At 57.4% G+C, this 24,989-nt stretch overlaps 6 protein-coding genes across 6 annotated transcripts; 3 read left to right on the top strand and 3 right to left on the bottom strand.

Moving 5' to 3' along the window:
* Positions 1-678: 678 nt before the first annotated feature.
* B0T26DRAFT_637290 (uncharacterized protein) lies at positions 679-4,086 on the top strand (the record flags this gene model as incomplete). The annotated part of the gene is made up of 5 exons (XM_060436913.1): positions 679-1,083; positions 1,241-2,434; positions 2,480-2,627; positions 2,697-3,143; positions 3,224-4,086. The coding sequence occupies 5 exons, from the start codon at positions 679-681 to the stop codon at positions 4,084-4,086; spliced, it is 3,057 nt and encodes a 1,018-aa protein (XP_060300911.1).
* A 611-nt stretch (positions 4,087-4,697) lies between these two features.
* On the bottom strand, positions 4,698-5,572 carry B0T26DRAFT_767029 (uncharacterized protein; the record flags this gene model as incomplete). Its single annotated transcript, XM_060446479.1, has 2 exons — positions 4,698-5,429; positions 5,489-5,572. 2 exons carry the CDS (start codon positions 5,570-5,572, stop codon positions 4,899-4,901), a joined length of 615 nt encoding a protein of 204 aa, XP_060300910.1. The 3' UTR covers positions 4,698-4,898.
* Positions 5,573-6,699: 1,127 nt separating this feature from the next.
* On the top strand, positions 6,700-8,318 carry B0T26DRAFT_638235 (RNA polymerase III RPC4-domain-containing protein; the record flags this gene model as incomplete). Its single annotated transcript, XM_060437016.1, has 2 exons — positions 6,700-6,964; positions 7,042-8,318. The coding sequence occupies 2 exons, from the start codon at positions 6,700-6,702 to the stop codon at positions 8,316-8,318; spliced, it is 1,542 nt and encodes a 513-aa protein (XP_060300909.1).
* Positions 8,319-9,313: 995 nt separating this feature from the next.
* Positions 9,314-11,229, top strand: B0T26DRAFT_767025 (uncharacterized protein). The gene is made up of 2 exons (XM_060446478.1): positions 9,314-9,661; positions 9,937-11,229. The coding sequence occupies exons 1-2, from the start codon at positions 9,476-9,478 to the stop codon at positions 11,119-11,121; spliced, it is 1,371 nt and encodes a 456-aa protein (XP_060300908.1). The 5' UTR covers positions 9,314-9,475; the 3' UTR covers positions 11,122-11,229.
* On the bottom strand, positions 11,229-13,037 carry B0T26DRAFT_156094 (major facilitator superfamily domain-containing protein). The gene is made up of 2 exons (XM_060433483.1): positions 12,052-13,037; positions 11,229-11,979 (listed from the first exon to the last, which is right to left on the bottom strand). The coding sequence occupies exons 1-2, from the start codon at positions 12,853-12,855 to the stop codon at positions 11,467-11,469; spliced, it is 1,317 nt and encodes a 438-aa protein (XP_060300907.1). The 5' UTR covers positions 12,856-13,037; the 3' UTR covers positions 11,229-11,466.
* A 4,075-nt stretch (positions 13,038-17,112) lies between these two features.
* On the bottom strand, positions 17,113-19,118 carry B0T26DRAFT_636285 (uncharacterized protein; the record flags this gene model as incomplete). The annotated part of the gene is made up of 2 exons (XM_060436815.1): positions 17,113-18,330; positions 18,405-19,118. 2 exons carry the CDS (start codon positions 19,116-19,118, stop codon positions 17,113-17,115), a joined length of 1,932 nt encoding a protein of 643 aa, XP_060300906.1.
* Between the last annotated feature and the right edge of the window lie 5,871 nt (positions 19,119-24,989).

The following is a 24,989-nucleotide window of genomic DNA, read 5'->3' as shown; positions in this document are numbered from 1 at the left end:
ACCCCCCTTTTCACCACAACGACCCCTGATGGCATCCTGAGGGACCCTGAGGGACCCTGAGGAAAGCAAACGCCAATATTTCAACCACCATTAGTAGTGATAGGCCCGTGTACGCATTGGCCCTTTCGCAATGTCAAGGAAAACACGCTGGCCATCCATGCGCGCATCACAGAAGCCGGGATCCCGCCAATGCGGTTAGTTCTCTGAGTTGTGTTCTCGTCGTCGTCGTCGTCGTCGTCGTCCAGGACTCAGCTTGATCCTTCTCGCTCCAGGTATCTAGATTCGGATTATCACATACTGAAAATGCGTCTACAATATTGTTTTCAATGCAACGTGCTGTCCACATGATGCTATGATGCCACGATGCCGCCCCAGCCGCGTCTTCAGCTCGCGAGATATGGCGGCTTCTCGGTGTTGTTAGGTCGACTCTTACTGCCGCCATCCTGGGATGCTCATGTTTGCTGGACTCCGTCGAAACTCAGATACATGGCAGAACTCGGTATTACTAGTAGCCGCGATATCCTTCAAAAGTCCATGTCCAAACAGTATGTAATAGCCCGTCGTCCCTCCACCTGCACCCTTCTCCATCTTGGCCAAGCACCATCATTTTTACCATACTGCTTTGAGACCCCTTTTCCCCCCCGGCTCTTGTCCCCAAACACAGAGACGACATTTACAATGATCACCATCAAGGCGCAGGCGGAATGCATGACCAACCTCGTGCCGGCGGCGTCGGTGCCGGCCGAGAAGCGGTTCGTGGCCTTTCTCGACGCCAACTCGAGCCCGGCACTGTTGTCGCTCAGCAACGCCGGGCAGCTGAACCTGATCCTCGACCACACGGGTATTCCCACGATTGCCGACTTTGGCGCCAAGATTGGCATCGACAGCTCGCACGCCGTCGTGGCCTTTGACGCCAGGCAGACGGCCGACGGCAAGCTCAGCATCGCCGTCGCCACGGACCAGGGCGGCGGCAACTACGGGCTCAGCCTCGTCTCGTCGATCGCCCCTGCCGACCTCGAGCAGGACAAGCTGCCCGACAGCGCCGTGCTCCGCAACTCCCAGCCGCTGCCGACTATCTACGAGGTCTACATGGTATGCTCTCTCTCTCTCTCTCACACACACACACACACACTCACTCACACACTCACTCACTCACTCACACCCCACACACACACACATACACGCAGGTATGTATATATACACACACATGCATGTACTGACACACATGACGGGAACATAGAGTGACTTCACCAAGAACAGCCAGCCCCTAGTCTTCCTTGCTTTCCACCCACCGGAAAGTATCACCAAGGAGAGCCAGCTGGGGTTCGTCAACGTGGTGCTTGACACGGAGTCGGGCAACATGGTGCTGCAGGTCGACACGTCATGGAAGCTAGCAACAAACCCGCAAGCAATCCTGGCCGTGGCGTTCGGCACGTGCCGGGTCGGCTCGGGGGCGTTCGTGCTGTACCAGAGCTCGGCAGGGCTCAAGCTGCAGTTCCGCACCTTCCAAGGCCACAACTTCCAGGTAGAGCCCGTGTGCCCGGCGGGCGCCACAGGCCTGGCAACGTACGTGCACCCCAAAACGGGGTACTCGGTGCTGCTAGTCGGCGGTGACACGGTCACCCAGTTCACGTCGCAGGAGTACGTGTCGCCGACGTCGGCCGGCACCACCATCATCGACGGCGCGGCCACGCCCGGGCTCAGGGGTCTACACGCGTCCGTCGCCCTGCAGACGGTGTCGGTGTGGTTCACGACCAAGACGGACAGCGCGTACTGCTATACGGCCGCCGTCGACTCCATGGCGTCGGGGCAGCTCGTGCCGCTACTCGCCGACGGCCACGGCGGCAAGCTGTCAGGGCTGCTGCAGGTGTCCGGGGCCGACCAGACCGTGGTTAAGACGTTGCTGTCGGCCGACCACAAGGGCCGCGTGACGCTGCTGCAGCAGGCGCCCGACACCAAGATCTGGCGCAAGCGGCCCTTCTACGCGGCGTCGCGCACCAACAACGTGGCGCTGCACGGGCACGCCACGCGGTTCCAGCCCGTGGCCGAGGACCTCAACGAGGACCAGCAAAAGGCCATTGGGTTCTGCCAGCTGCGCCTGGCCAGCACGGGTTACCTGCGCGCAGTCGTCAACGGGCAGGTGGCGGCGGTCACGGCCGACGGCGCCTGGTTCCAGACGGGCTACGACGGGTCGCTGACCGTCTTCTCCGAGTCCAAGGACGTGCCGAGCACGCTGGTCCACGTCACGGGCTTCAAGACACACGCCGGCGACGCCATGGAGATTGCCGTCGACGGCTCCAGCGACCCCACCGAGGCGCTCGTGGCCAAGCTGCGCGACATCAAGACGGGCCAGGACCTGCTCGCCGCCAAGACCCAGGAGGGTGAGAGCCTGGTGCCGCAGGGCTCCATCTCGTCTGCCGATGCCGGCAAGGCCGTCGACGCTCTACACACGCTCATGGACCACCTCGACGAGAAGAAGGCGGCCATGGCGCTTGACATCCAGAAGTCGGGCGGCGTCATCCGTCCGCAGGGCGACGTCTTTGGCCTTCTCGACGACGTCTGGGAGGCCTTCAACTATGTCGAAGAGAAGGTCAAGGACGCGGCTGACTGGGTGGTCGATCGCGTGGGTAAGTGACCGAGTACCACACTCCCCAGATACTTTAGGAAACTCTTTTGCTGACTGCTGCCTGCCACAGGCGACGCCATCCAGCTCAGCGTGACGCTCTTTGGCGAGGTGTACACGTTCGTGACCCAGACGATCGACTCGGTCAAGAAGGCCATGTCGTGGGTGCTGGCCAAGGTCAAGATCGGCATCAAGAAGATCATCGCCTTCGTGGGCTTCCTGTTCAACTGGGACGACATGTTGCAGACGGCCGACAACTTCGCGGCCCTGTTCAACGCCGGCCTGGCCCTCTCGCGTAACAAGCTGTCGGGGCTCAACCGCGACACCAAGGCCTGGGTCAAGACGCTGCGCGACGCTGTCACCGACAGCGCCTGGGTCGGGGCCGGGGGCATCACCGACCAGGAGGTCAAGGACGGCGTGCCCAAGGACCCCAAGACCGAGATTGTGCACGGCACCCCCTACAACTTTTCGTCTTACCACCTGTCGCATGGCGGGGCTCTGTCGGGCGCGACGGTCCCTGGTGAGTTTTGACTGGTCTCTCTCCAACCCGTATCGGCAATATCTCGGAAAAAACAAAACTAACACCTCTCTACCATCTAGACACGGACGACAGCGGCTTTACCGACCTGTCGGAGCTGTTCAAGGAGGAGTTCGACAAGTTGGGCACCTACATCTCTAGCCTGGCGGGCAACATCAAAGACCTGCTGAGCGGGACGCACGACAGCAGCAAGATCATCACGGCGATCGGGACTGAGACGGTCGACCTAGGGCTGGGGATGCTCGCCGACATCGTCGACGCGATCTTGGGCATCCTGGACAAGATCCTGTCGCTGCTCGACACACTAGGCAATGCCGAGGTGGAAGTGCCCATCTTCACGGCGCTGTGGAAGCGCGTGACCAAGGGACGACCATTAACGCTCCTCAACTTCTTCTCGCTCGTGCTCGCCGTGCCCGCCACCATCCTGTACAAGCTCGTCTTCGGCACCAAGCCGCCCGCGCTCGGCGGCGGCCGCCTCAACGCCGACACGTTCGAGCTGTACCAGGCCGGCCGGCCCATCCCGGGCGACCCGGAGCTTACGACCGACATCCGCGGCTTCATGCCGGCGTCGGACGTCGTCGTCACGCACCTGCTGGCCGAGATCGGGATTATCTTCTCCGCCCTCGACCACCTCGACCCAGTGGGCGGCGCGCTGGCTGGCACGAACATGGCGCGCGCGCGCCTGTACCAGTTCCCCGTTCTCAAGGCCGGCGGGGTCGGCGCCGCCGGGGAACTGTTCAGCTTGCCCAGCCCGCTGCAGAAGCTCAAGGACATCTTCGACGGCGGCCTGCTCGACCTGATCTCCATCATCAACAACATGCCGCCCGAGGTAGGCGACACGGAGACCCAGAAACGGCTCCGCTGGATTGTAAGCATCCCGCCCCGCCCCCGCCTTCTCTCTTTCCTGAGCTTGTCTATTTATTAACCCATTCCTTTGTCTCTCACCCACAGGCATGGGGCATCGACACTTCCGTGCGCGTGGTCAAGTTCTTCAGCGGCAAGATTGGGTGGCACGAGAGCGAGGCCAAAGAGCTCAACACCATCGTCGCTTGCGCGGCGACGGCCGTCGACACGTTCCTGTCCTTCGGCATCGCGACCGAGGAGTACCAGAAGACGGGCAAGCAGAAGAAGTCCTGGTTCGTCTACATGTACCAGGGCCTCGACGTCGGGCTGCGCTTCACTGTTGTGGGGATTGAGACGTTCGAGGTCTTTTTTGCTAAAGACCCACAGACTATCCTCACGGCCCTCGCCGCCCGCAAGGCCTTCTCGTATACTCGGACTATCTTCAAGGTGCTGTGGTATTTGTTTGATAAGTTCCATCTGCCTTCTTCGTAGCAGGAAATTTCTCTCAAGAGCATGGTACGCCGCAGCAGAATATTGTGTAAGGGGGGAGAGCAGTGGCACGTCAAGTTCCCATTTAAGCGTCGTCCAGCGTTTTTCGTGTCGATCTTTTTTCTTTCTTTCTTTTTCTGCTTGATAATAGTGCCTTTATTTCTACTTGCCGCTAGTAAGCAGCACATGCACTTTGTTTATACCTTGTTTTATTTCGTGTCAGTGACAGTGCAGTGCAGCTTAAAGCTCCGCCCAGGAAATAAATGTAGATGACATCAAGGACTGGCTCCTTGGTTTTCTTTTCACCAAAACAGCAAATCCCAGAGATCGAAAGACATCCAGCCTCGGCAGCCACGCGTGTCGTACAGCCCTCATCATCATGCTTCACACCTCCCACTCCGTCCGCTAGGCGCTCTCGACGCCTCTGACAAACTCAAGAACCACCTCCGCAAGCCGCTCCGGCGCCTCCATGGCAGCGTAGTGGCTGACGCCGTCCAGCTGGCGCGCCGTGACCTCGCCGCCGGCAGTGACCTGGCGCATAGTCATCTCCGTAAACGGCCCGCCGCCGGCACCGACAGCAAGCACGGGTACGGCCAGCGGGGACGACGCGGCGAGTGCCCTAATCTCATCGCCTTCGGCAAGCATGGACCGGTACAGCGCAGCTGCGCCGCGCCACGCGCCCGGGCGCGAGTACGTGCGCGCAAACTCGTCATAATCAAGATCGGTAATCGACCCGGCGACGGCCGTCATGCTTGGGAACGCGGCGCCGGCGAGGAACGCGCGCTCGCGCCCGCCACCAGCAAACAGCAGCTCGGGAATCCCTGGCGCGGCCAGCACGCCAATGTGCCACGCGCCGCCGCCGTGGGTCACATCGGCGAGCGCCTCGAGCCCGAACCCCGCCAGCCCCATCTCGACGGCCGCGAAGCTGCGCACGAGCTGCGGGTGTGCGGCCGCGAGCCGGAACGCCGCGCCGCCGCTGATGTTCCGGCAGACACGTAGTGCAGTGTCGTGCCGTTGACGGCGGCCGTGTGGTGCGTGATGCCCTCGACGGGCGGGCTGGCTGAGGCTGTGGCGGCCATTTCTTGGGTCAAGGTGCTACGTAGGTGAGGTAATTGTTGTGGTCTGTATGGGACGGAGCGTGGATGTATGATGGCTTCAGATAGGGGTAAGCTACTGCCTACCTATATGTATACCTATGTAGGTACTGTAGAAAGCATCATCAACGTCCGATCGGAATCCAGACTCGGTGTCGCCGGCTGAGTCACAATTGTCAAGGCATTGGTAATTACTGAAGACGAATCGTTTGTGAGTTCTGTTATAAGGCATCTATACGCAGACTTCTCGAAGGAGCTGAGGTTAAGATGTGAACTTGGTACAACACCGAATTCGGGATGGATACCGAGCCGCTGTGTGGTTAGGGGGAGCTGTTAATTCCCGCGTCAAGGATTTACTATAGATTTTCAATAGGTAGTAATTATTGATGGCAGTGACTCAAATGACATTGGAAGTTTTTATCGAATCCAGGGAGTTTGGTGCTTTACGGCAATGGGAAGCACGGATAATTCCAAGAAGTTAGCTAGGTTGCTCGTGATTCTCGGAAAGAGCCGACCAAAGTGTCAAATTCACAAAGCGACTTCAACTTTGACGGGATCCACCATCCCTTTCCCTTTCAGCTCGCCGTTGCACCCCTACAGTAGACACCCCTATACGGAAAGAGGCCCCTACCCGCACCGAGCTAGCGCGAGATTTGGTTGCAGTGCCCCCGCATCGCAACGAGCAAGCTAGATTCGTCCCCCACCAAAAACGCCGCCAAAGTTTGGAGCTAGTTCGGCTCGAGAAATGAATCTCGGGCAATTCAAACATTTTTGCTCGAATAGATCTGCACTTGTCTCTAGCTTTTATCTCTATTTCACCAGCTTTACCGTTCGAGCGCCGGTATTAATTCAGCAGCCATAAAGCCACACCAAGAATGGCGCCCAGGGGAGGCAGAGCTCGAGGCACGCGGGGCCGGGGCCGGGCAGGCCGCAGATCCTCGGCAGCATCTGGTGATGACCAAGAACAGCCAGCAGCTGCTGCCTCGGAGGCCGACAACGCTACACCACAGCAGCAAAGCTTGCTGTCGCCCACTCCTGTCACTGCTGCTTCAGTTTCCACTCAGCTCACACCAGGGCCTGCCGCCGCCGCCGCCGCGTCGAGCTCGTCTCAAATGGCGCAGCCCTCCTCCTCGACGCGTGCGAACAAGTTCAAGCCCAGGGGAAACCGAAGGAGCGAGGCCGAGCGCGCCCGCCTCGCCGAGGAGCAGCTAAAAATTCAGATGCATAGGAATTACGAAGAGGCCAAACTGGCCGCTCGTGCTAACCGTGGCCGCGGTCGCGGTCGCGGCAGGGGCAGAGGCCGCGGAGGCTTCATGACGCGTGGCCTGTCGCGCGGCGGCTCGACGGCTGCGGGACCCTTGTCGGCAGGCATGACTTGTAAGTTACTACACCTCCATCATCTGCTCTCTACTTCGTATGTGTTGTCTCTAACCGCTGTGGCACAACAGTTGGAGGTGGTGGTTCAGGCTACCAGGCTGCGAGCGGCGGAAATTATTCCTTTGCTTCCGGCTCAGGCTCAGGCTCAGGCCCAGGCTCAGGCTCAGGCCCAGGCTCAGGCACCTCTGGTAGTTACGGAGCTGGCGGTGGAGCCAATGGCAAAACAAAGTATGAGCCGTCGGGCGCGATGGATAATGGACGGATTAACGCCGACGCCCTCTACTCGTGGGTTGACTACTCGGACGAGGAGGAGCAGGTCGCAGTTAAGGGGGCTGTCCGTAAAACTCGGAAGAAGAAGCCGATCCTGCCTCTTGGTATTCGGCGTATCGAGCATAAGCAGGAGGAGGTGGTACTAACGACTGCAGCTGAGATTGAGGCCCGGGAACACGGAGGCGATGTTGACGACGACGGCGACGACGATTCGGGAGCCTTGTTTGTCGAGGATGGCTCGCCCAAGGTCGATCCAGAGCTAGAGTTGACCAAGGACGACCGCGTCTGGGAGCACGGCGCTTCCAAGTCGGACAACAAGGTGCGCATCAAGAACGAGGACGGCGACGGCGATGTTATGGACATTGACCAGATCCCCGAGGGACAGTTCAAGGCGCCCGATTCGCCAGACAGCAAGAAAAAGAAGCTGGCGAGCGGCATAAAGAAGAAGAAGGCGCCCAAGGGCACAGAGGAGGAAATCATCTCGGAAGATCTCGAGCGCCTCCTCGGACTCTTCAACATCCAGAACGACGCCGAGGCCGGAGGCAGCGCAGAGTCACAACTGGAAGGTCATATGTTCCTCTTCCAGTTCCCGCCTGTCCTGCCGCCCCTAAAGAGCGTGCCAGTCGGGCCGCGACCGAATCTCGTCAAGCCCGAGCCGGACAGCGACGTTGTCATGCTAGACGTTCCAGCAGCCAACGGCACCACCGCCAAAATCGACCTTAGCGGAGACGGCGACAGCGCGGCACAGAAAGACGTTGCCGCCGAGGAGAATGCCGGCAGAAAGAACACGGCACAGGTGGTTCATGAGGCGGGCTTTGTGGGGAATCTGATTGTGAGCAAGTCGGGCAAGGTCGAGCTGAGCTGGGGAGGAAAGACGCTGGGGCTGGTCCCTGGCGCCCAGGCTACCTTCCTGTCGACGGCGATGCTCCTCGAGGACAAGGACGCGAAGCCCCAGCCCGGACAGATGGCGGGCGTCGCGTACAGCATGGGCAAGGTCCAGGGGTCTTTTACCCTGGCCCCGACGTGGGAAGAAGAGGAGGATTGGGTTGTCGACCCCGAGGATCTCGTGGTCCCCGAAGAGTGAGTAGTGAGGGTCTAGCCTACGCGGGCTGGTTGACTGGTTTTGTTGTGTGTTGTTGTGTGTTGTTCTCCTTTACGCTAGTCCCGACGTGGGAAGAGGAGAAGGAATGGGTGTCGATCCGAGCATCTCGTTATCCACGAAGACTGAGTAGCGATGGGTGCCGGCCTACATGGGCAAGTTGACTGGTGGTTTTTTTTTGTGTTGTTCTCTCTACTGTACATGCGGAAAGGCAGAATGGGTAAGGAAAACAAGGATTATAGACAGGACTAGATACCCCCTTTCATAACATGTCCACAGGGCTATTTTCCTTTCCCCTGCAGGTTTAGACTGGTGTGTACCAAGAAGTGAAGCTAGGCGTGGAGCCATTCTACACTACATATGAACCTGTGTTTGGCATTTAGCATACGTGGACTTGGTGTCTGCCATTCGTTCAGACTAGTTGTATAGAGGACCCGAGACGGGCGGGCTGCGGGTGGTTTTTCCCCAAAGCCGAAACCCGCTGCCGAACCCCCTCTCCCCAAAAGGGATGGCCGGCGGTGGTACAGGTTGGACTGACTTACTGTTCTCCGCATCTCGCCAAGCTGAGGGACACTCGCTCAGATTACTCCGACCTAACTAACTTGTTTCCTTCCCCGCGTTTTCATGTCACTTCAAGACCGAGGCTGGGTTCGGAGCTACGTGGGGTGGTTACGGCAACCCCCCTTTTTAATGTCTAGATACACATTTACCTTGCCTTACCTAGGCAAACTCCGGTCCGGTCCTGGCTTTGACGGACGGCCACCACCCCAACCAGCGAACCAGCGAACCAGTGAGCCAGCGAACCAGCGAACCAGCAAACCAGCCAACGTCTGTTATTTGAAGCTCTTGGTTTCCGTCTTTTTAAATTAAATAACAATAATTTCCTGGCTTTGTTTGTTTAAAGGATATACGTGCATACGGCCACGGTTATTCTCCGAATCACTCCGTACTATCCCGGGGATAGCATCACGTCCGACATTGCAGCAGCAGAAACAGCAGCACCGGCAGAGCTCTCTCATCTACGCCACCACCGGGGCGGGTGGGTCATCCCATCATCTCGGCAAGACACCCGCCTGCCAAGGCACGCCGATTATATTTTAATTTTATTTAAACCAAGAGAACACTGAAATAAAACACCTAAAATGCCGGAAGAGGACAAAGAAGCAAATGCCGACAACAGACAAGAAGGGGCGCCGCCCGGCGGCTTGCACCTCGTCGTCATCGGTGCCGGCCTCGCCGGGCTGGCGGTCGCGCTGTCGACCAAGCTCGCCAACGCGGCGCACCGCGTGACGGTACTGGAGACGGTCAAGGAGCTGCAGGAGGTCGGGGTGGGTTGTTCCTTTTCCCTTTTTTTTTCTTTCTTCATTCCTTTTCTATTATTTTAAACTCTATTTGTTGTTGTCACTACTACTTGACTGCAGTGCTTGTCTGTTCGGCTGCTGCTTGGATACAAGACATGCAGGTGCCCCCCTATCAATGGTCGATGAAAAGGGGTTTTTGTTTTCATTATTACTTCCCATCCCAACAGGAAAAGGCTGCCCCCTTTTGCCCCCTTTTGCCCCCTTTTATTCTTCGTCTTGCACACACACTGACTCTCTCGCAGGCCGGCCTGCAGGTGACGCCCAACGGGACCTGCCTGCTCGCGCAATGGGGCCTGCTAGCCGAGCTGGCGCCGCACGCGGCAGTGCCGAAAACGCTGTCGGTGCACCGGTACGACGGCAGCAAACTGCTGGCGCACGAGCCGGCGCTGCAGGCGCAGGTGGTGGCACGGTACGGGTATCCCTTCTGGGACCTGCACCGCGTGGACCTGCAGCGGGCGCTAGTGGGCAAGTGCCGGGCGCTGGGGGTGGACATCCGGCTCGGGGCGAGGGCCGAGAGCGTCGATTTCGCCGCGGCGACGGTGCGGCTGGCTGGCGATAGGCCGCAGCAGGTGGTGGCAGGCGACGTCGTGGTGCTGGCCGACGGGCTGTGGTCGGCGATCCGGCCGCAGTTTCTCGGGCGGCCGAGCCCGGCCATCCTGACGGGCGACCTGGCGTACCGCATCACGCTGTGCGCCGACGAGCTGTCGGGGCCCGACCGCGCCGAGCTGGCCGCCGTGGTGCGCGACCCGGCGGTGCGGTTCTGGGTCGGCCCGCACAGCCACGCCGTGGGGTATTCCGTCTCGGGCGGCACCGTGTACAACCTCGTGTTCCTATGCCCCGACGATCTGCCCGCAGCCGTCGTCAAGTCGGCGGGTGACCTGGGCGAGATGCGCGCCCTGTTCGCCGGCTGGGACCCGCTGCTGACCAAGTTCCTGGGCCAGGTCAAGGCCGTGCACAAGTGGAAGCTCATGTGGCTCGACGCGCTGCCGCAGTGGGCGAACCCCGAGGGGACCTTCTTCATGGCCGGCGACTGCTGCCACCCGATGCTGCCGTACCTGGCGCAGGGCGCCAACTCGAGCCTCGAGGACGGCGCCGTGCTGGGCCACCTGCTCGGCCGCGTCGGCTCGGACGCGCGCAAGGACAGGGCTGGCCAGCTGGCCCGCGTGTCGGAGCTGTACCAGCGCCTGCGCATGGACCGCGGGCGCCGCATCCAGCTTGAGACGTTCCGCCAGCGCGACGACTCGCACCTGCCCGACGGCGAGGCCCAGGAGAAGCGCGACGCGCTCATGCTGAGCATGCTCGGCGAAGACAGGGAGCTCAAGGCCCCCTTCCCGTCGCGCTGGACCTGTCCTGAGATCCAGCCGTTCTTATATGGCTACGACGCCTATGCCGAGGCCGAGAAGGCGTTTCAGGAGAGCCCATTCTGAGGGCGGTGGAGGGTTTGGAAGTTGGATCGGGAGGGTGGGCGAGTTAGTATAAATAGCAAATATAGCAAGCGCTTCCCAATATAAACGAATAATGATAGCCCTTTGCCCATTTCCATGTTACACGTTACACTACTCCATGCTGCACTACATCGAAAAGAACCACAGTTCAGCCGAGAATCAAAATGTCCCTAGACAAACTAGCTTCGTTTTATTAGCACATCAAAGACTGCATGCAATCCCTTTTGTGACTATACAAGAAAATTTTACTCCAGACGTTCGTCCTCCATTTCAAATACCAGCCCTTTTTACTACTCTCTCGCCGACCCCATTTTTAGCCTGGCCATGTCAGATTTTGATCTTGAATTTGTATCCCGTTGCAGCGCAGCGCGCCGCCGCCAGGACTAGCGAGCTCAGCACAATGACGAGGCCGGCCCAGACCTGCGCCCACAGATAGCTGCCTCCCGACTTGTCGATGATGGCGCCGGCAGTCGGCGGGCCGGCGAGGGTGGCAAAGGCCACGATGGTGCAGACCATGCCGAAGCGGGTACCCATCTTGCGCGGGTCCTTGGTGAGGCTGGCGAGGGAGCCGACAAAGACGCCTTGGGCGGCACCATTCGCGAGCCCGAAGAAGACGGAGAACACGTACATGCCGGTGCGCGTGTCGACGCCGATCCAGGCGAACAGCATGACACCTAGGAAAAGCGTGGCAGTGGTGAAGGTGTTGATGGGGCCCATGTATCGGTCGGCCAAGAACCCCATGAGAGGCCGGCTCGGGACGCTCAAGCCGTTCGTGATGAGCAAGAGCTGCACCGAGTCCGTAGTAGAGAAGCCAATAAAGTTGCGAGCATATGCGTTGATCTTTACAGGAGTGTAAGTAGGGGCCGGTGAATACATACGCAAATTGTATAAAGGGCACAGATCGCGACTTACATAAAAGAAGCCAAAGTAGAGAGCCCAAAAGAACAGGAAGGACCCGAGAGTGTAGAGGACATATGGGCCCTCTTTGAAGGCTTCCCACTCGACGAGAGGGCCCAGCTTTCTCGGCCTTAGCCGCGGCCTCAGCAGCAAGATGGCCGCGACGGCAAGGAACAGCGCCACAAAAGCCGAGCACCTGACAGCCCATGGAAAGCCGATCTGGGGAATCAGGTACTGCACGACAGCAGGGAACACGACGCTGCCGATGCCCGTGCCGGTCGCCGCAATGGCGAGCGCAAACGACCGCTTCGCCTTGAAGTACGAATTGATGACGGCGAGGGGCGGCATGAAGATGATACCGAGGCCGAGGCCGGTGCAGACGCCCTGGGCGAGGAAGATCTGCCAATATTCTGTCGCCACGCTCGTCATGAAGCTTCCAAAGATGGTCAGGAACGAGCCCACGGCCATGGTCGACTTCATGAAGCCGGCGTCGGCCAGCCTGCCGGAAAAGGTGCACGTCGCAAAGGCCAAGAAGGTCTGGAGGGAGCCTATCCACGATATCTGCGCCTCGGGAACCTTGAGCGTGTCCCGGTAGTAGAGCTGATATACGCCAAACGTGGAAGGGTAGCCCCAGGCTAGCATGTTGACTAGACAACCAGCGAGAACTTGGGACCAGGCCGTAAGCCCTCCATCTGGAGGCTGGAACTCTTCTTCGTCTGCGGGCGCAACATCTTCGACGTCCGAAGCTGAAGCACTGTCCAGAGTAGCGACTCTGCTGCCGGCGTGTGCTGTCTTTTCAAGGTCCGCCTCGAGCCCCATTATCAGAGACAACTAATACGTTGCGCTAAGCGGTATTCACAACGGGCTGCTAGAGCTAATGAGGTAAGAGACGAGGTGCGGGTGCCAAATAGGGGGAGTTGAATTCGGCAACGAAGGGGGAGAGGCATCAAAAGGTCCGACGGTGCAGGCTCCGATATTGGGAATGTAACCAGTACCCAAATGCAGTGACCTTTGGCCGAAAACTGCCGGTTCCTTCTTATATCCTGCCTTGTACCAAACCGCGACTTCTAGACTCCAGACGAAAGGCGTGGCTGGCCTTGCGGCTTCCGGCGAGGCGTTATTTCCGCCGACATCGCAGGCGGCCTAACTAAACGTAGTAGTAGATGTCATTTCTCCACGCCCTTTACGTCGCAAGGCGGCAGGGCGGCAAGGAATATTGAGACGCACCACCACTCCTCGTCTCTATCCCAAACAGCACGGGTCTTTGCTTTGTATTTCTCGGGTAACAGCCGGCGCTGAAGGTCTCCGGGCTCTTGCGGCAAGGCGAAATCCGGGGACGCAGCCAAGCAAAGTCGCGACCGCACCGCATGTGACAGGGCGGTAGAGCGGAGAGCTGCCTGCCGTGCGCGTTCCGTCTACGGCTGGTTCCCGGGTTCATCATCCGACGGCCTCTTTCTGTCTACCTGCATCGTGTGAGGACGCTGCCAGTCTGAACCGACCGAATCCAAGGCTGCTTGGAGTCGCTGGCAGAAACCTTGGGGGACAAGAGCGCTACTCTCCTTCTGTCATGGCACACTAAGCCCCGCCGTCACTTGATGATGCCCGAAGGATCGAGCAGCATTCGGGTGCAGGCCGTTGCAGTGCCGGCGGTCGGTGCGGCGACCCCAACCGGGCAAAGTCCATCCATAGATAAGGAAGCCCCTCATTTTTGACAGATGCAGTGGTCGTGGCAACTGTCACCAACTCCAATACGACGCAGTCTTCCAACACAGACTAAGGGAGGCAGTCCATACTTGGATGGGTTTGGTAAAGGAAAGTGAGTAGTGTTGGGGGTGGGTAGGGAGCTTCCCATCACCCATCACTGTGGGCAAGGGCGCACGAGATTCTCCATCTACAAACGGTGTGTGCGTAATAGGTCGTCGAAAAACGGCCTGCAGCTGTCGCATTCCGTCGTGTACAGTAGCAGGAGAAAATATATTTTGGTTCCACCAGCAAAGAGGTGAGGCAACCTAATGCAGCAGGCGTTGAAAGGAACGTGAACGGGGCTGGGAAGGTGAAGCGACAAAGGAGAGGCGATGGAACTGAATAAGTGGAAATTCTTTGCTGTTGCAGCACTGCAAGTCTCTTGGGGGCATTGAAACTGAATCTAGGACCGGTAAGGGGACAACGTCAAGTGGGCAGGCACAACCAGTCCAAGAAAGACGGAGTGCACCAGTTTCGTTCAAGTTGTCATGCCTTAAATTAAGTACCAGGAAAGCACGACTAGCCCATCAAAGATTCGAAACCCGAGCAACTCGAACCAAAGGAACGAGGGAGGGAACCGCGGCCAATAATCTCAGCTTTTTACAAACCTTGTGAAGTTTGAAAACAATAATTTTCCATGCACATTACACCGGGCCGCGCGAGATTTGCAGGTCATTTCGTTTGGGCACAAGAGTAGCGGTAAAGACGAGGAGGGAGGCGAATCGAGAATCAATACTTGGCTTTGGACGACCCCTGGCGGCAGAAACAATTGCTGCAGACCGCTCATCCCATTCCCGAGTCCAATCGAATGCGACACCGAGCAATGAATACACGCCGCCATGTAACCAAGACCTCAGGCACCTGGGCTATTCTCGGCTTATTTTTACGATAAAAGCAATTCGCTGTCAACGACTGATTTCCGTGTTATCCAGCACAGACTTTACACCGAGCTGACGGCTCGTTTCTCCCCGACCCTACTGAGCAGAAACCGAACACCCGCGACCCCTCAATGAGGGGGGGAGGGGGGAGGCGTAGTGTGGAGACAAGTCCGCGAGCCAATGACGTAAAGCGCATTGGTCCGTCGACGATCGGAAAGGGAAGGCGCCGGGATTTTGCGGCCCCGCCTTATTTCGCGCCGCCGTGTGAGAAAGGGCTTGACCCCACTTCTTACCGTAGGCCAACACCCGGGCGTCCTCGGGTGGCACCCGAACCGAAAACCGGAAAACCACGCAGGGGTGAGAAAGAAAGGGCAGCGGGCCGGGAGTACCCCACCTTTCTACACTAGTATAGGCATGGCAACGCTAAACTCCAAGGCAGAGCTAGCGCCAAAGTTTGTTCAAACACCGGCCCCACTTGTCGGCCAAACTACTTAAACCCAGCCAACCAACTGGCGCGCGCATAAAACGGCCGGGAGCGGACTGACGACTCGAAACCCGGCGCACCTACCGCCGCGAGCCCTCATGCGTTTGCGCAGCAATTGAATTACATGCGTGGGGATGGGAGATTGCGAAAAGTGCCCAAAATTGCGCTCGTGCGCGCGCGCACGCTTTGTGTTCTAAGCTAGCTGGCTGGCTGGTGGCGCATGCGATGCGATGCGATGCGATGCGATGCGCCGCGCCGCGATGCGCTGAAAGCGAGAAATCTATTCCATACGCTTGCGGCTAATAGCCCGCCCAACCAAGGTGTGCAGCCAATCAAGTCGCTTAGACATGATAGCAGACGAGGACATTGGCGCTACATCTAGATGTCAAACACCAAAACGACTTCATCAACCAAAAATGGAAATTTCCATTTCCTTTTAAATATATACATAGGTGTTAAACTGAAAGAGATAAGAACCCAAGTAGGTCTTACCGGCTGCTATAGATCCATCGCTTGTTCATTGTCTGCATTAAACTAGCCACCGGGGGTGTGTGTTCTGCTAATATGAAGACGTGTTATATCCATCAACCATCTCTAGGTAGTTAAGCGCACAACCTGACCAGAAAAGCGCAAGGATAGAGAATAGGAAACCCCCCATCAGATGGTAAAAGATAGCGAGATAGAAACCATGTACGGGATTAAAGAGCTAGAAAAAGAAATAGACGTTGTTCGCCCGCTCTTTTTCTCCTCCCTATTTATAGACATTATTGTCGCTGTCGTTGTTATCGTTTGTCGCCATGTTCACTTCATGCCTGGCCGGTAACATAGAGTAATAGCAACGCAGAGCAGTGGACAAGGTAGTTAGGTTCGTAGGTAGGTTCGTAGGTAGGTAGAAGTAGGTAGGTAATAGCAACAAGGGGCTGTGATTCGGTTCCCCTTTTCCCCATAGCAAACGAAAATAAAAAGCCAAAGACACGAAAAGAAACATTCGCGGGAACAAGGAAAAGCCGAAATAGGAAAATAGATATAAAGAGGCCCCAAAAATAGAGAGAGAGAGAAAGAGAGAGAGCCACACACAGGAAAATCAGAAAAGAGAAAAAAAACAGAAGCCATAGCCTGCCCTCCCCCCTTTAATCCTTCCAGCCTTTCGCTCTGTCCGGCCCGGCCCGGTCCTTGTGTCCGTCCCAACTCCGTTGCTCCCTGCTTTGCTTTCCTCCCAGTCGCACAAAGTCCCATCATTCCATAAGTATCCGTCCACGTCCAGTTCAGTCCGGCTTCAGTCCCTACTTTTCTTTTTTGTTTCGACACACACTCACAGCACTTCTCTAGTCCTGTCCGGCCACCACTTCCCTCGTATCTTTCAGACCATATCATCTCTTACCCCATTGTCTCTCCTGCTGCCTGTTGAAAGGAGGAAGAACAAAAAAGGAAAGAGAGAATAATAGGGATGCTGTACGGTACACAACTCCCTTGCAAAGTTCAAATCTTTTGAGAAACACACACCACGCAAAGGCAGAAGTATATGTCCGAGAGAAACAAAGACCCGAGCAAGCAAATAAAGAATAGACACTTTCATCTCGCGTTATATGAAACACTCCCCTTTTTTATCTAAGGAACGTAATGCCGATACCCGGCAGGGAGGTTGGCCGAGAAGGGCGATAGCATTGTAGTCTCGCGGACTGATAAACACTGCTGATTTAATAGATTGGAGGGAAAAGAGTCGGCCACGTCGCTGACTGTGCATATGAGAGTCGTCTTGATTCTGGGCGGCGTCTTCCGGTTTGTTCAAACACAGTGGTATTTTTCAAGAGGCTCTCCAAGGCAGGAGACCCAGTCTTTCCAATACTTAAAACCGATGCGCGTATGGATGACAACCGCTACAGCGGACATGGCTCCCTTGAAGATAGCCATGAAGCCTGTTGGCAGGGTACCATCGAGAGCGCTGTATATGTTACCGTGGGAGTTTTTGGCCTACCTCTTGCGCTTCTTATTCTTATCGAGTGCGCCAGGAGCAAGAGGTGGCAGAGATGCTGCTGATACTGTTGGGGGGATGGCGGCTGTGGTGGCGGCGCCGGCAGTCGTCGCCGTCGCTGCGATGGGCGCAGCGGGCAAAAGGGAACCCGGCGCTGGAATGTCGCCAATCTTGATGGGAACGCCCATATGACGCCCATATCGACCCTTGCGCCCGTTGCCCTCATCCTCGCTGATGCACTGGTCCGCAGGAATCCCGGCATCGCGGCATCTAGCGCATGGCCTCTGCCTGTCGCAGCCCTTCTTGCTCTTGCGGCAGCGCTGGCATCTTGGCTTGGTCGAGAGATCCGGATTGTCGTCGTCGCCAGGAAGCAACGAAAATGTTCCATTAGACGCAATCGACTGCTTGCGGGACGCCGGCAGAGACGCCGGAGACATGGGCCCCATGGTGGAGGCTATCTTCTTCACTTTGGGCTTGCTGGCCGGCTTGGAAGTCTTGACCTTGTTCAAGGGCTGCGGACGCGGCTTGGCGCCGTTCACAGAGCTCGGCTTCGGCTTCTCGCTCTTGATTTTCGGAGCGGCCATTGAGCCCTCCTTGGGACCGTCTTCATAGTCGGCATCATCGCCGCTGGACTCAACGCTCTCGCGCGGGCCAGCAAAGTGGCTCTCTATCGTGTCAAACACCTTATGATTGCCCATAATGTCCAGCTTTTGCCGCTGCGCAGGCGGCATCTCTTCTTCACTGCCACTCTCGGCCTCGCTGGTTGCGCCAGTCGACGACGCCGCATCCGCTCTCCCGCTGAAGGTGTCATCTAATGTCGAGGCTGAAGTCCGGCCGTGAGAAACGTTTGACATTTCACCCAAACGCATAAGCTGGATGGCAACGTCTTTGTCCTCTTCCGACATGCAGCTCTGAACTGTCGGGTCGGGAGTAGGCATCGTGTTCTGCCCGGGGCCGACGCCGGCACTGCCCTGAGTATATTCGAAGCTTCCTCGAGTGCGCCGACCATCCCCAATCGGAGTAGCATACGTGCCCGGTTGCGCGTAACCACTATTGTAGCTTTGCGGTGACTGCAGTGGCCGAGGGTTGCTAAACGGATTCTGCCCAGGCTGCACAAAGGGAAGCGATTGTCGGTGGTGCTCGATACGCCGGGCCGGGGAGACGGAAGGGTTCGAAGTAGCCGCCGGCATTTGGGGAGGAGCAAAAAGGGGCAGTTCCTAGAGCAGGAGAAGACATTGATTAGCAAATGGAACCTATGCGCGCAAACCCGCAAAGAAGTTCGGGACCTTACCGAACTCTCGAACTTGGCGCGCTTGCGACGGCCCCCTTCGACGATATTCTCCACGCTGATCTCGGTATTCCCCAATTGCTCCTTGGTTTTACCCGAGCTCGAGCCTGGCGCGCCGTCACCACTGCTATAGCCGTTTACGCTGTCACCGTGGGAATCGCCAGCTGCTTGGGAGCCGTGCCCCCTGTTCTTGGACGACCGTGACCGGCCCTTCTTGCTGGCCGCCGAGTTCTTTCCCGCCGAGGCGCTGCGACGGCCACGCCCACCGTTCGGCGAGAGACTGCGAAGGCGCGATGTCCCGGAACCGGGCCGAGCGATGTGCTGCCCATAGTGTTGCGGTGAAAAGGCTTCGCCATTGGCAGCGCCTTGGGCGCCGACGGGCGGAGAGTTGAAACCGCGAGCGCCGAAGGCGCCCGGGGCGGGAGACATGACATTCTCAAGGACACGCACATATATGATCATGTGGTTGCGGAAGTTCTCGTACCGTGCGATGAGGGTGTTGCCTTGCTCATCCTCAAAGCTGACTCCTTGTGACTCGTACAGACCGTAGAAGTTTCTGACGGTTGTTACAATGGAGTCGGTGGCATCGTGTAGATATATGGAAACGCGAAGCGGCAAGCGCGCGCGGTATTCGGGGAACATCAACTCAAATGTGACACTCTTGGGAGGCAACGGGCTGCCTTGCTGCGTAGGATCGGCATTGGGAGCGGCCGGCATGGCAGCGGCCCCATTGACCGGAGGCTGTGTCGCCGCCATGGGTGCGACGGGATGTATGGCGGCGTTGGCTAGCGATCGCTCCTGTGCGGGCGATGGGTAGGGTTGGGGGAAGCGGTCGGGAGAGGCTGGGGCCCCAAAGACAGCGCCGGTGTGGGGGATTTGGATATTGACAGATGTGGACGGCACGGGGCCCGACAATTCCATACCCGGCCAGAAGACCAGGTGATAGCGGCGTCCTCCGGCGGAAGACGCTGTGTGTTTGGGAAAGAGATGTGGGCGACGCCGGACAGGTCAGGGTTGAAATCACCGCCTGGGCGCGGCAGGGGTTGGCTTGTCTTTGTGACTGCTGCTTGGGATGCGGCCGAGATGCTAAGGATTGATGGTTCTCTAGTAAATCTGCTGCGAGACGGAGCCCATTAGCTATTGTTGCGCTAATGCGGGGGCAAATAACAACAGTGGTAGTCGCCAACCCGGCGATGCTGTGTCTTGTTGTCTGGGTAGGCTGCAATGATGGTGGCTGAGGTGTGGTGGTGGTGGTGGTAGTGGAAGGGGAGAGACAGAGGAGGACGGGAGTGGGAGAGGAGAAGCGCAAGCAGGCAGGCTCCCGCCGTGTCGAGCGAGATGGCCATGCTTTGCAGTAGGGAGAAAGAAATGGGCAGGTATCGCAGTGGGGACTCGATCGCATGGTATTGGAGATCCGGAAACACTTACCATAATGACTGAAGAGTGGTGTTGACGGACGGTAGATGGGCTTCGATCTCGATGTCTAGCACACAAACCGGACTTGGCCTGGGCGGGCGGGCAATGGTCAGTCAGTCAGTCGCTCGCAGTCGGGGTACTTGGCATGGATGCAACAAGCGACAGGAGCCCTCCAAGTCTCGGACGAACAAATGCGCATCTGGCGCTGGCCGACCTGAGTAGATACAGGCACCGTCTGTCGCATGCAACATGGCAATGACTTACCACGAAGATCCTGGGTGATTTGATGGGGCCGACCTGAGCAATTCGGAGGTCGGGTTGTGTGTGCGTTGAGAAGAGAATGGAGGAGTCGCAAGAATTCTGCATTAAAAGGCACCACACCACGGCACCGCACGGCACCGCACTGCGCACTGCACTGCACTAGTTTGGTAGGTATGGGTGTATTGGATTGGTATGGAGGTGTGTGTGGGTGACTGCGCTTCAACACTGTGCCACAGCGCAATTCCTGTCACCACCTCAGCACCGCACCGTATGTACAGTACCGTACCGGGCAGGCCACGCACCAGACAGACAAGAATGGAAATAAGCGGTTAGACAGCGCCTCGCAGTCTCGACACGGGCTAGCTCTGTCTGTTCGTTCGCTCGCAGGCATGCTCTTTCACGCCCGCCTAGCTAATGTAGACGGTTTTCCTTTCCCTAGGGTAGCCGATTTGCGCGCCTGAGTCGCATCCTATCTATTTTTTTTTTTGCTTTGCGCTTCGTTGCGCAGGCGTCGACGACATGGTGCCTGCCCTAGCTTTGGTTGTTCGCACGGCTAGCGCTTGCATCAACCCACATTCACACCACACAGCTCGCCTATTCCGTACGGTACTTGTACTGCACATACATTACTTCCAGGTTGGCTCTCGGCAGCGAGTTTCTATTTACATGTGTGTACTGTACGAATCGACGAATGTATACATAAGGCACTTTAGATGCCTATCCGTGCATACCTTACCTCGCAAACATAGTACAGTATCCCCCCCCTGGCCGGGGTGTCTGTATGTATGCTTCTCTCTTCTTATCTTAGATCGGAATGCGCTCGCCCCAAGCAAGCCACCTCAGCGGGAAGCGCGTGGACACACACTCCCGCCAAAAGCTGCCATTAGGAGGCATTAGCCCGCGGGGGGGAGCGCTCTACTCTGATCTCGTCCATTGAGCGGCGCATCTGTTCGCAATCCTCGTCTGTTGGGTGGGACGGAGCTAGGTAGGGACGACGGGGAGTTAAGTTGTTGTCTCCATCTTAGTCTAGACTTTTTGGCTCTTGAACAAAATGGGGCTGTCATCCCGGGGGCCAGCGGTGGGGTGGACGTGTGACAAGAGCCAACTGTCGCACATACATGCAAGTTCGTGAGGAGCATACACTCTGTGATTTCCTACAGTTATCTAGGTATCTAATTACGGCTTTACCTACAGACGAGCATATAAAAGAGTCAAGATTGCAGGATCGGGAGAACGCCGTGGACGGTGAACTGCAACAGCGCACGATGCGTAAACCGACGACGACATTGCCATTGAAGAAGCGCAGGGGTCAGAATTAGTTCAAAGTTCAAGTCGCAGCCTGGACGACCACCAGCCTACAGGTACGAGGTGCCAGGGACTGTGCACGCCGACCTCTGGAGCTGGGACCGAGATGCGCTCCAGCGGCTACGCAGTGAGTGGCCGGAGGCTATTCGTTGCCTCTCGGCAGTCAGCCAGGCCTCGGCCGCGGCCACGGCGCGGGAAGATGCTAAGGTTATGATATGGATCTAGAGAGGGCAGCCCCAGGTGTGCGCCAGATGCTTTGGGTGAGGTGCCCTAAGGTGGTTACGAAGACGGTCTGCGAATCTTTGTTACCTACCTAGAACGTGTTAGTATGTATGTAATGTATCTACATACATACATCCAACTCACCTTATTTTAGCTAAGCCTGGGGACGCTGTGTTTAACGCCAGACAATCGACTCTTATCCGCCGCTTTTGGCGATAATCGGACGTTGGACGGGAGCGCTATGCGACACGCAACCACTCACGCACACCGATTCGCGCACACACACAATGGCCGCCGACCACCTTGACCCGAACAAAAGGTACATAGATTTGGGGAATTCCTACATAGCTTCACATCTGTCTCCTACAGTGCCGTGCTAGGGACACCGTCGCTGGCCGGGTGGACTCTGGAGAGTGAGGGTGGGTATGCAAGAATGCGCCTTTTCTGTTTCTCCAGGGCAGCTCCTCGCCCACTGCTTGCGGAGTTGCTGCTGGGCGGCGGGTCACTCCAATGGCGACCTGGCCGACCTTGCCTGGCCATTGGCCGGGCCTGATCGCATGCTGCTAGCCATCAGGGTCGCTAAATTTCACCTTGGGCACACACACGGAAAATCTCCTCTACTGTGTAGTGTGTAGGTAGGTATCTGGGGCAGGCTTTCAGGATCAATAATGCCGTTGCATCCCACTTGACACTCGGTCGGTTCCCTGTGCTAGCAAGTCACTGGATGAGAATGCGCCAGGCAAGCCGACGAACTACCATATGGCCATCGCCGTCTTTGTCGAACTGCGGCCAGCCAATGGGAGGCACGAGAGCAGGCAGCACCCGAATGGCAGGGGTCTGGCCGGCCCCAGGCGCAATGTGGTCAACACCTCGAAGTGTCGTAACTGCTCTGGCGCGCAGGAACAGATGTGCGCACGACTGTACGTGGGCCCCGCTTCTTCATGGATACTTTAGAAACCTTGGGTTCGCTATACATGGCGTCTCTTGGTCAATAGGAAGGCAAGAGGAAAGCTAGTAAAGAGACCGAACGAGGGAGCTGTACGGATACGGAGTAAAGTAAGTTCGGTAGGGTTGCCAAGAAACCCCGATTGTGGCGGGCGCCTCTGAGGTGCGCAAGGAGTTGCTGTGCTGTGCTGTGTTGTGCTGTGCCTAGGCTGTTTCCGCGTTTTAACGACGAGGACGGTGAGTGAGTGAGGCAGAGATTCCGGGGAAACAGCCGAGACTTGGCCAATGCTGCCACCAGGCCACCGCAAGTGCAAGCGCAAGTGCCAGTGCAAGTGCAAGTGAGGAGCGCAAGCGGCATCAAGGAGGATGGCGGCGGCCATGCGCGTGCGATGATGCAAAGGTTTCCGAGCTAGGGTCTTTCTTGTTGCTCCCATCACCTAGAGGCCGACAGACGGCCAGATAGCAGCCAGCAGCCAGCAGCCAGCCAGCTGGCTGAAAAGAGTGGGTGGGTTTGAAGACGGCAGGATCGCAGACAAGACCAGACTAGACCACGGCTCGATGCGCTGGCAAAGTTTCAAATGCGAGCCCGGCCGTGTCGAATCAGCTTGTCAGATCTGCGCCCAATGCCCGAAATGCCCCCCCAGTCCCAGTGCCAGACACCCAGACCATACCGTAGACGGAAACGAAGCAGAGCAGTCTGTCTATCTGCCTCTGTTAATGGACTCCTTAAGTCCAAAGGGAAAGCGCACCTGCTTTCTCTGCTGCTCCGGCGATGCAACGCCAGCCAGAGCCGAACCGCCTCGAAAGATTAAGGTCCGCCGTCTGCAGATAGATGCAGATGGCTGCAGCAATCCATCCAGGGCATTCCATCCATCCATCTAGAGGCGTCAGTTACGGCCAAGGGGCGAAACCTAAGCACCTTCGCTAGGTACCTACATACATGAACAAACTTTCAGCCCGCGTTTACCTACCTAACCTAACCTTGGATTCAAGTTACAGACAAGGCGTGCCAGATCCAAAGACTTGTCCTGGGTTGGAGCCAAGTTGCCGCCAGAGATGCGCATTGAATTATTGCGAATGGAGCCTGGTAGGTAAGGCACGTGGATGGGAACCGAGTGCTTGCGTTGCCGGTGAGCGGGGCGGCGAAGTCGTGGTGCCCCTCCTGCCAGTTCGAACGGGGAGCAGTCTTTGAGTACCCGTGTGGTTATTGAGAAAGGCAGGTGGCGGCGACGGGCTCTGCTTGTCTTGTCTAGATCTTGATCTTGAATGGGCCTAGCCACATTCTCTCTCGTAGCACGGAGCACAGACATGGGGTTTTAGCGTCCATGACCGCACTTTTACCCGTTTCGTGCTGCCGATCTGCAACCGCCAAACGCCTTGCCCGCCTGTCCGCCTGCAATTCCGGCCTTTGTCGCAAAACACTCGATGGGTTATTCCGCACCGGTCAACTTTCGCAGCCGAGTTTTGTCATTTCCGTCAACTTGAAAGCCACTCGCCTAGTCTCTAGCCCGGGCTGGGATCCTAGGGGCTTTTCCCCTCGAGGCTTTTTATTCCCCAGGCCAGGAGCGAAGGCGATGCCTTGCCTTCCGTATCTGGCCAGCCGACTGCCTCTGCTTCCAGCCTCTGGTCTCCAGCTGGCGGCCCACAATCGGGTACCTTTATCAGTACAGGTCATGCACCTCTTTGCGCTTTGCGCCAACTAGGTTGATTTGACCTGCTCCTGCGCTGCACAACTTGCTAATAGTTTTGCCACGCTACAGTCTCCTGATGGCAGACCAGCCGTTGATGAAGGACAGGTAATGTCAGAGTATTTGTGGACGATCATATTAACCACTTTACTCCGCAGCGAAGCGAGTCGCGGGAGAAGCCCATGAGCTGTGAGTTTCTCTGGCCGTGAAATGGAGGGGGGGCATCCCCCTGCTCTGGCCCGGCAGCTGGCGATGGAAGTAGGTGTGCATTGGGCGGGCAGCATCATCCGTCCCGTTCCAATGGTGAAATCCCGGATATTTAAATGTCGCGCGCACAAAGACCGGACAAGACTGGAAAGTTGAGATGAAAAAAAATACATCGGCGGTTTGTCAGTAGCCCCTCTGGCATGCGCAATTATTAACAATGACCGTCCAGCTGAAGAGAGCGAGACAAGTTGTCTGTCCACACCGTGGGCGCATGGTAATCACTTCGCGGATTGCTCGCTATCATTTCGCAACATCCACATTCCCCCGACCCGACTCTTCCGAGGAGGGGTAGGTTGAGGCAGATTCGGATTTGGCTTCCTGGAACAAGTTTAGGTTTGGCATGAAAAATGGTCGCTACGCCCAGCGGCTGAGCGGATCGCAAATCATTCGACCAGGCGCCATGCGTCGGCCGGCCCTTTGATCAAAACAACAAAAACAGAGTGCTTCATCTCTAGCTGCGCTAGCCATTTGACTGGTCAGAATT

This window comes from Lasiosphaeria miniovina, assembly GCF_030549165.1.
Source record: "Lasiosphaeria miniovina strain SMH2392-1A chromosome Unknown B0T26scaffold_2, whole genome shotgun sequence".
Classification (NCBI taxonomy): Eukaryota; Fungi; Ascomycota; class Sordariomycetes; order Sordariales; family Lasiosphaeriaceae; genus Lasiosphaeria; species Lasiosphaeria miniovina.
This window is presented reverse-complemented; position numbering and strand designations above follow the sequence as displayed.

Bases quoted from the DNA above. Each gene is read 5' to 3' on its own strand.
- B0T26DRAFT_767025 (XM_060446478.1), top strand. From the start codon at position 9,476: ATGCCGGAAGAGGACAAAGAAGCAAATGCCGACAACAGACAAGAAGGG. The intron at 9,662-9,936 runs GTGGGTTGTTCC...ACTCTCTCGCAG, and splicing joins AGGAGCTGCAGGAGGTCGGG to GCCGGCCTGCAGGTGACGCC.
- B0T26DRAFT_156094 (XM_060433483.1), bottom strand. From the start codon at position 12,855: ATGGGGCTCGAGGCGGACCTTGAAAAGACAGCACACGCCGGCAGCAGA. The intron at 11,980-12,051 runs GTAAGTCGCGAT...ACTCCTGTAAAG, and splicing joins TCTACTTTGGCTTCTTTTAT to ATCAACGCATATGCTCGCAA.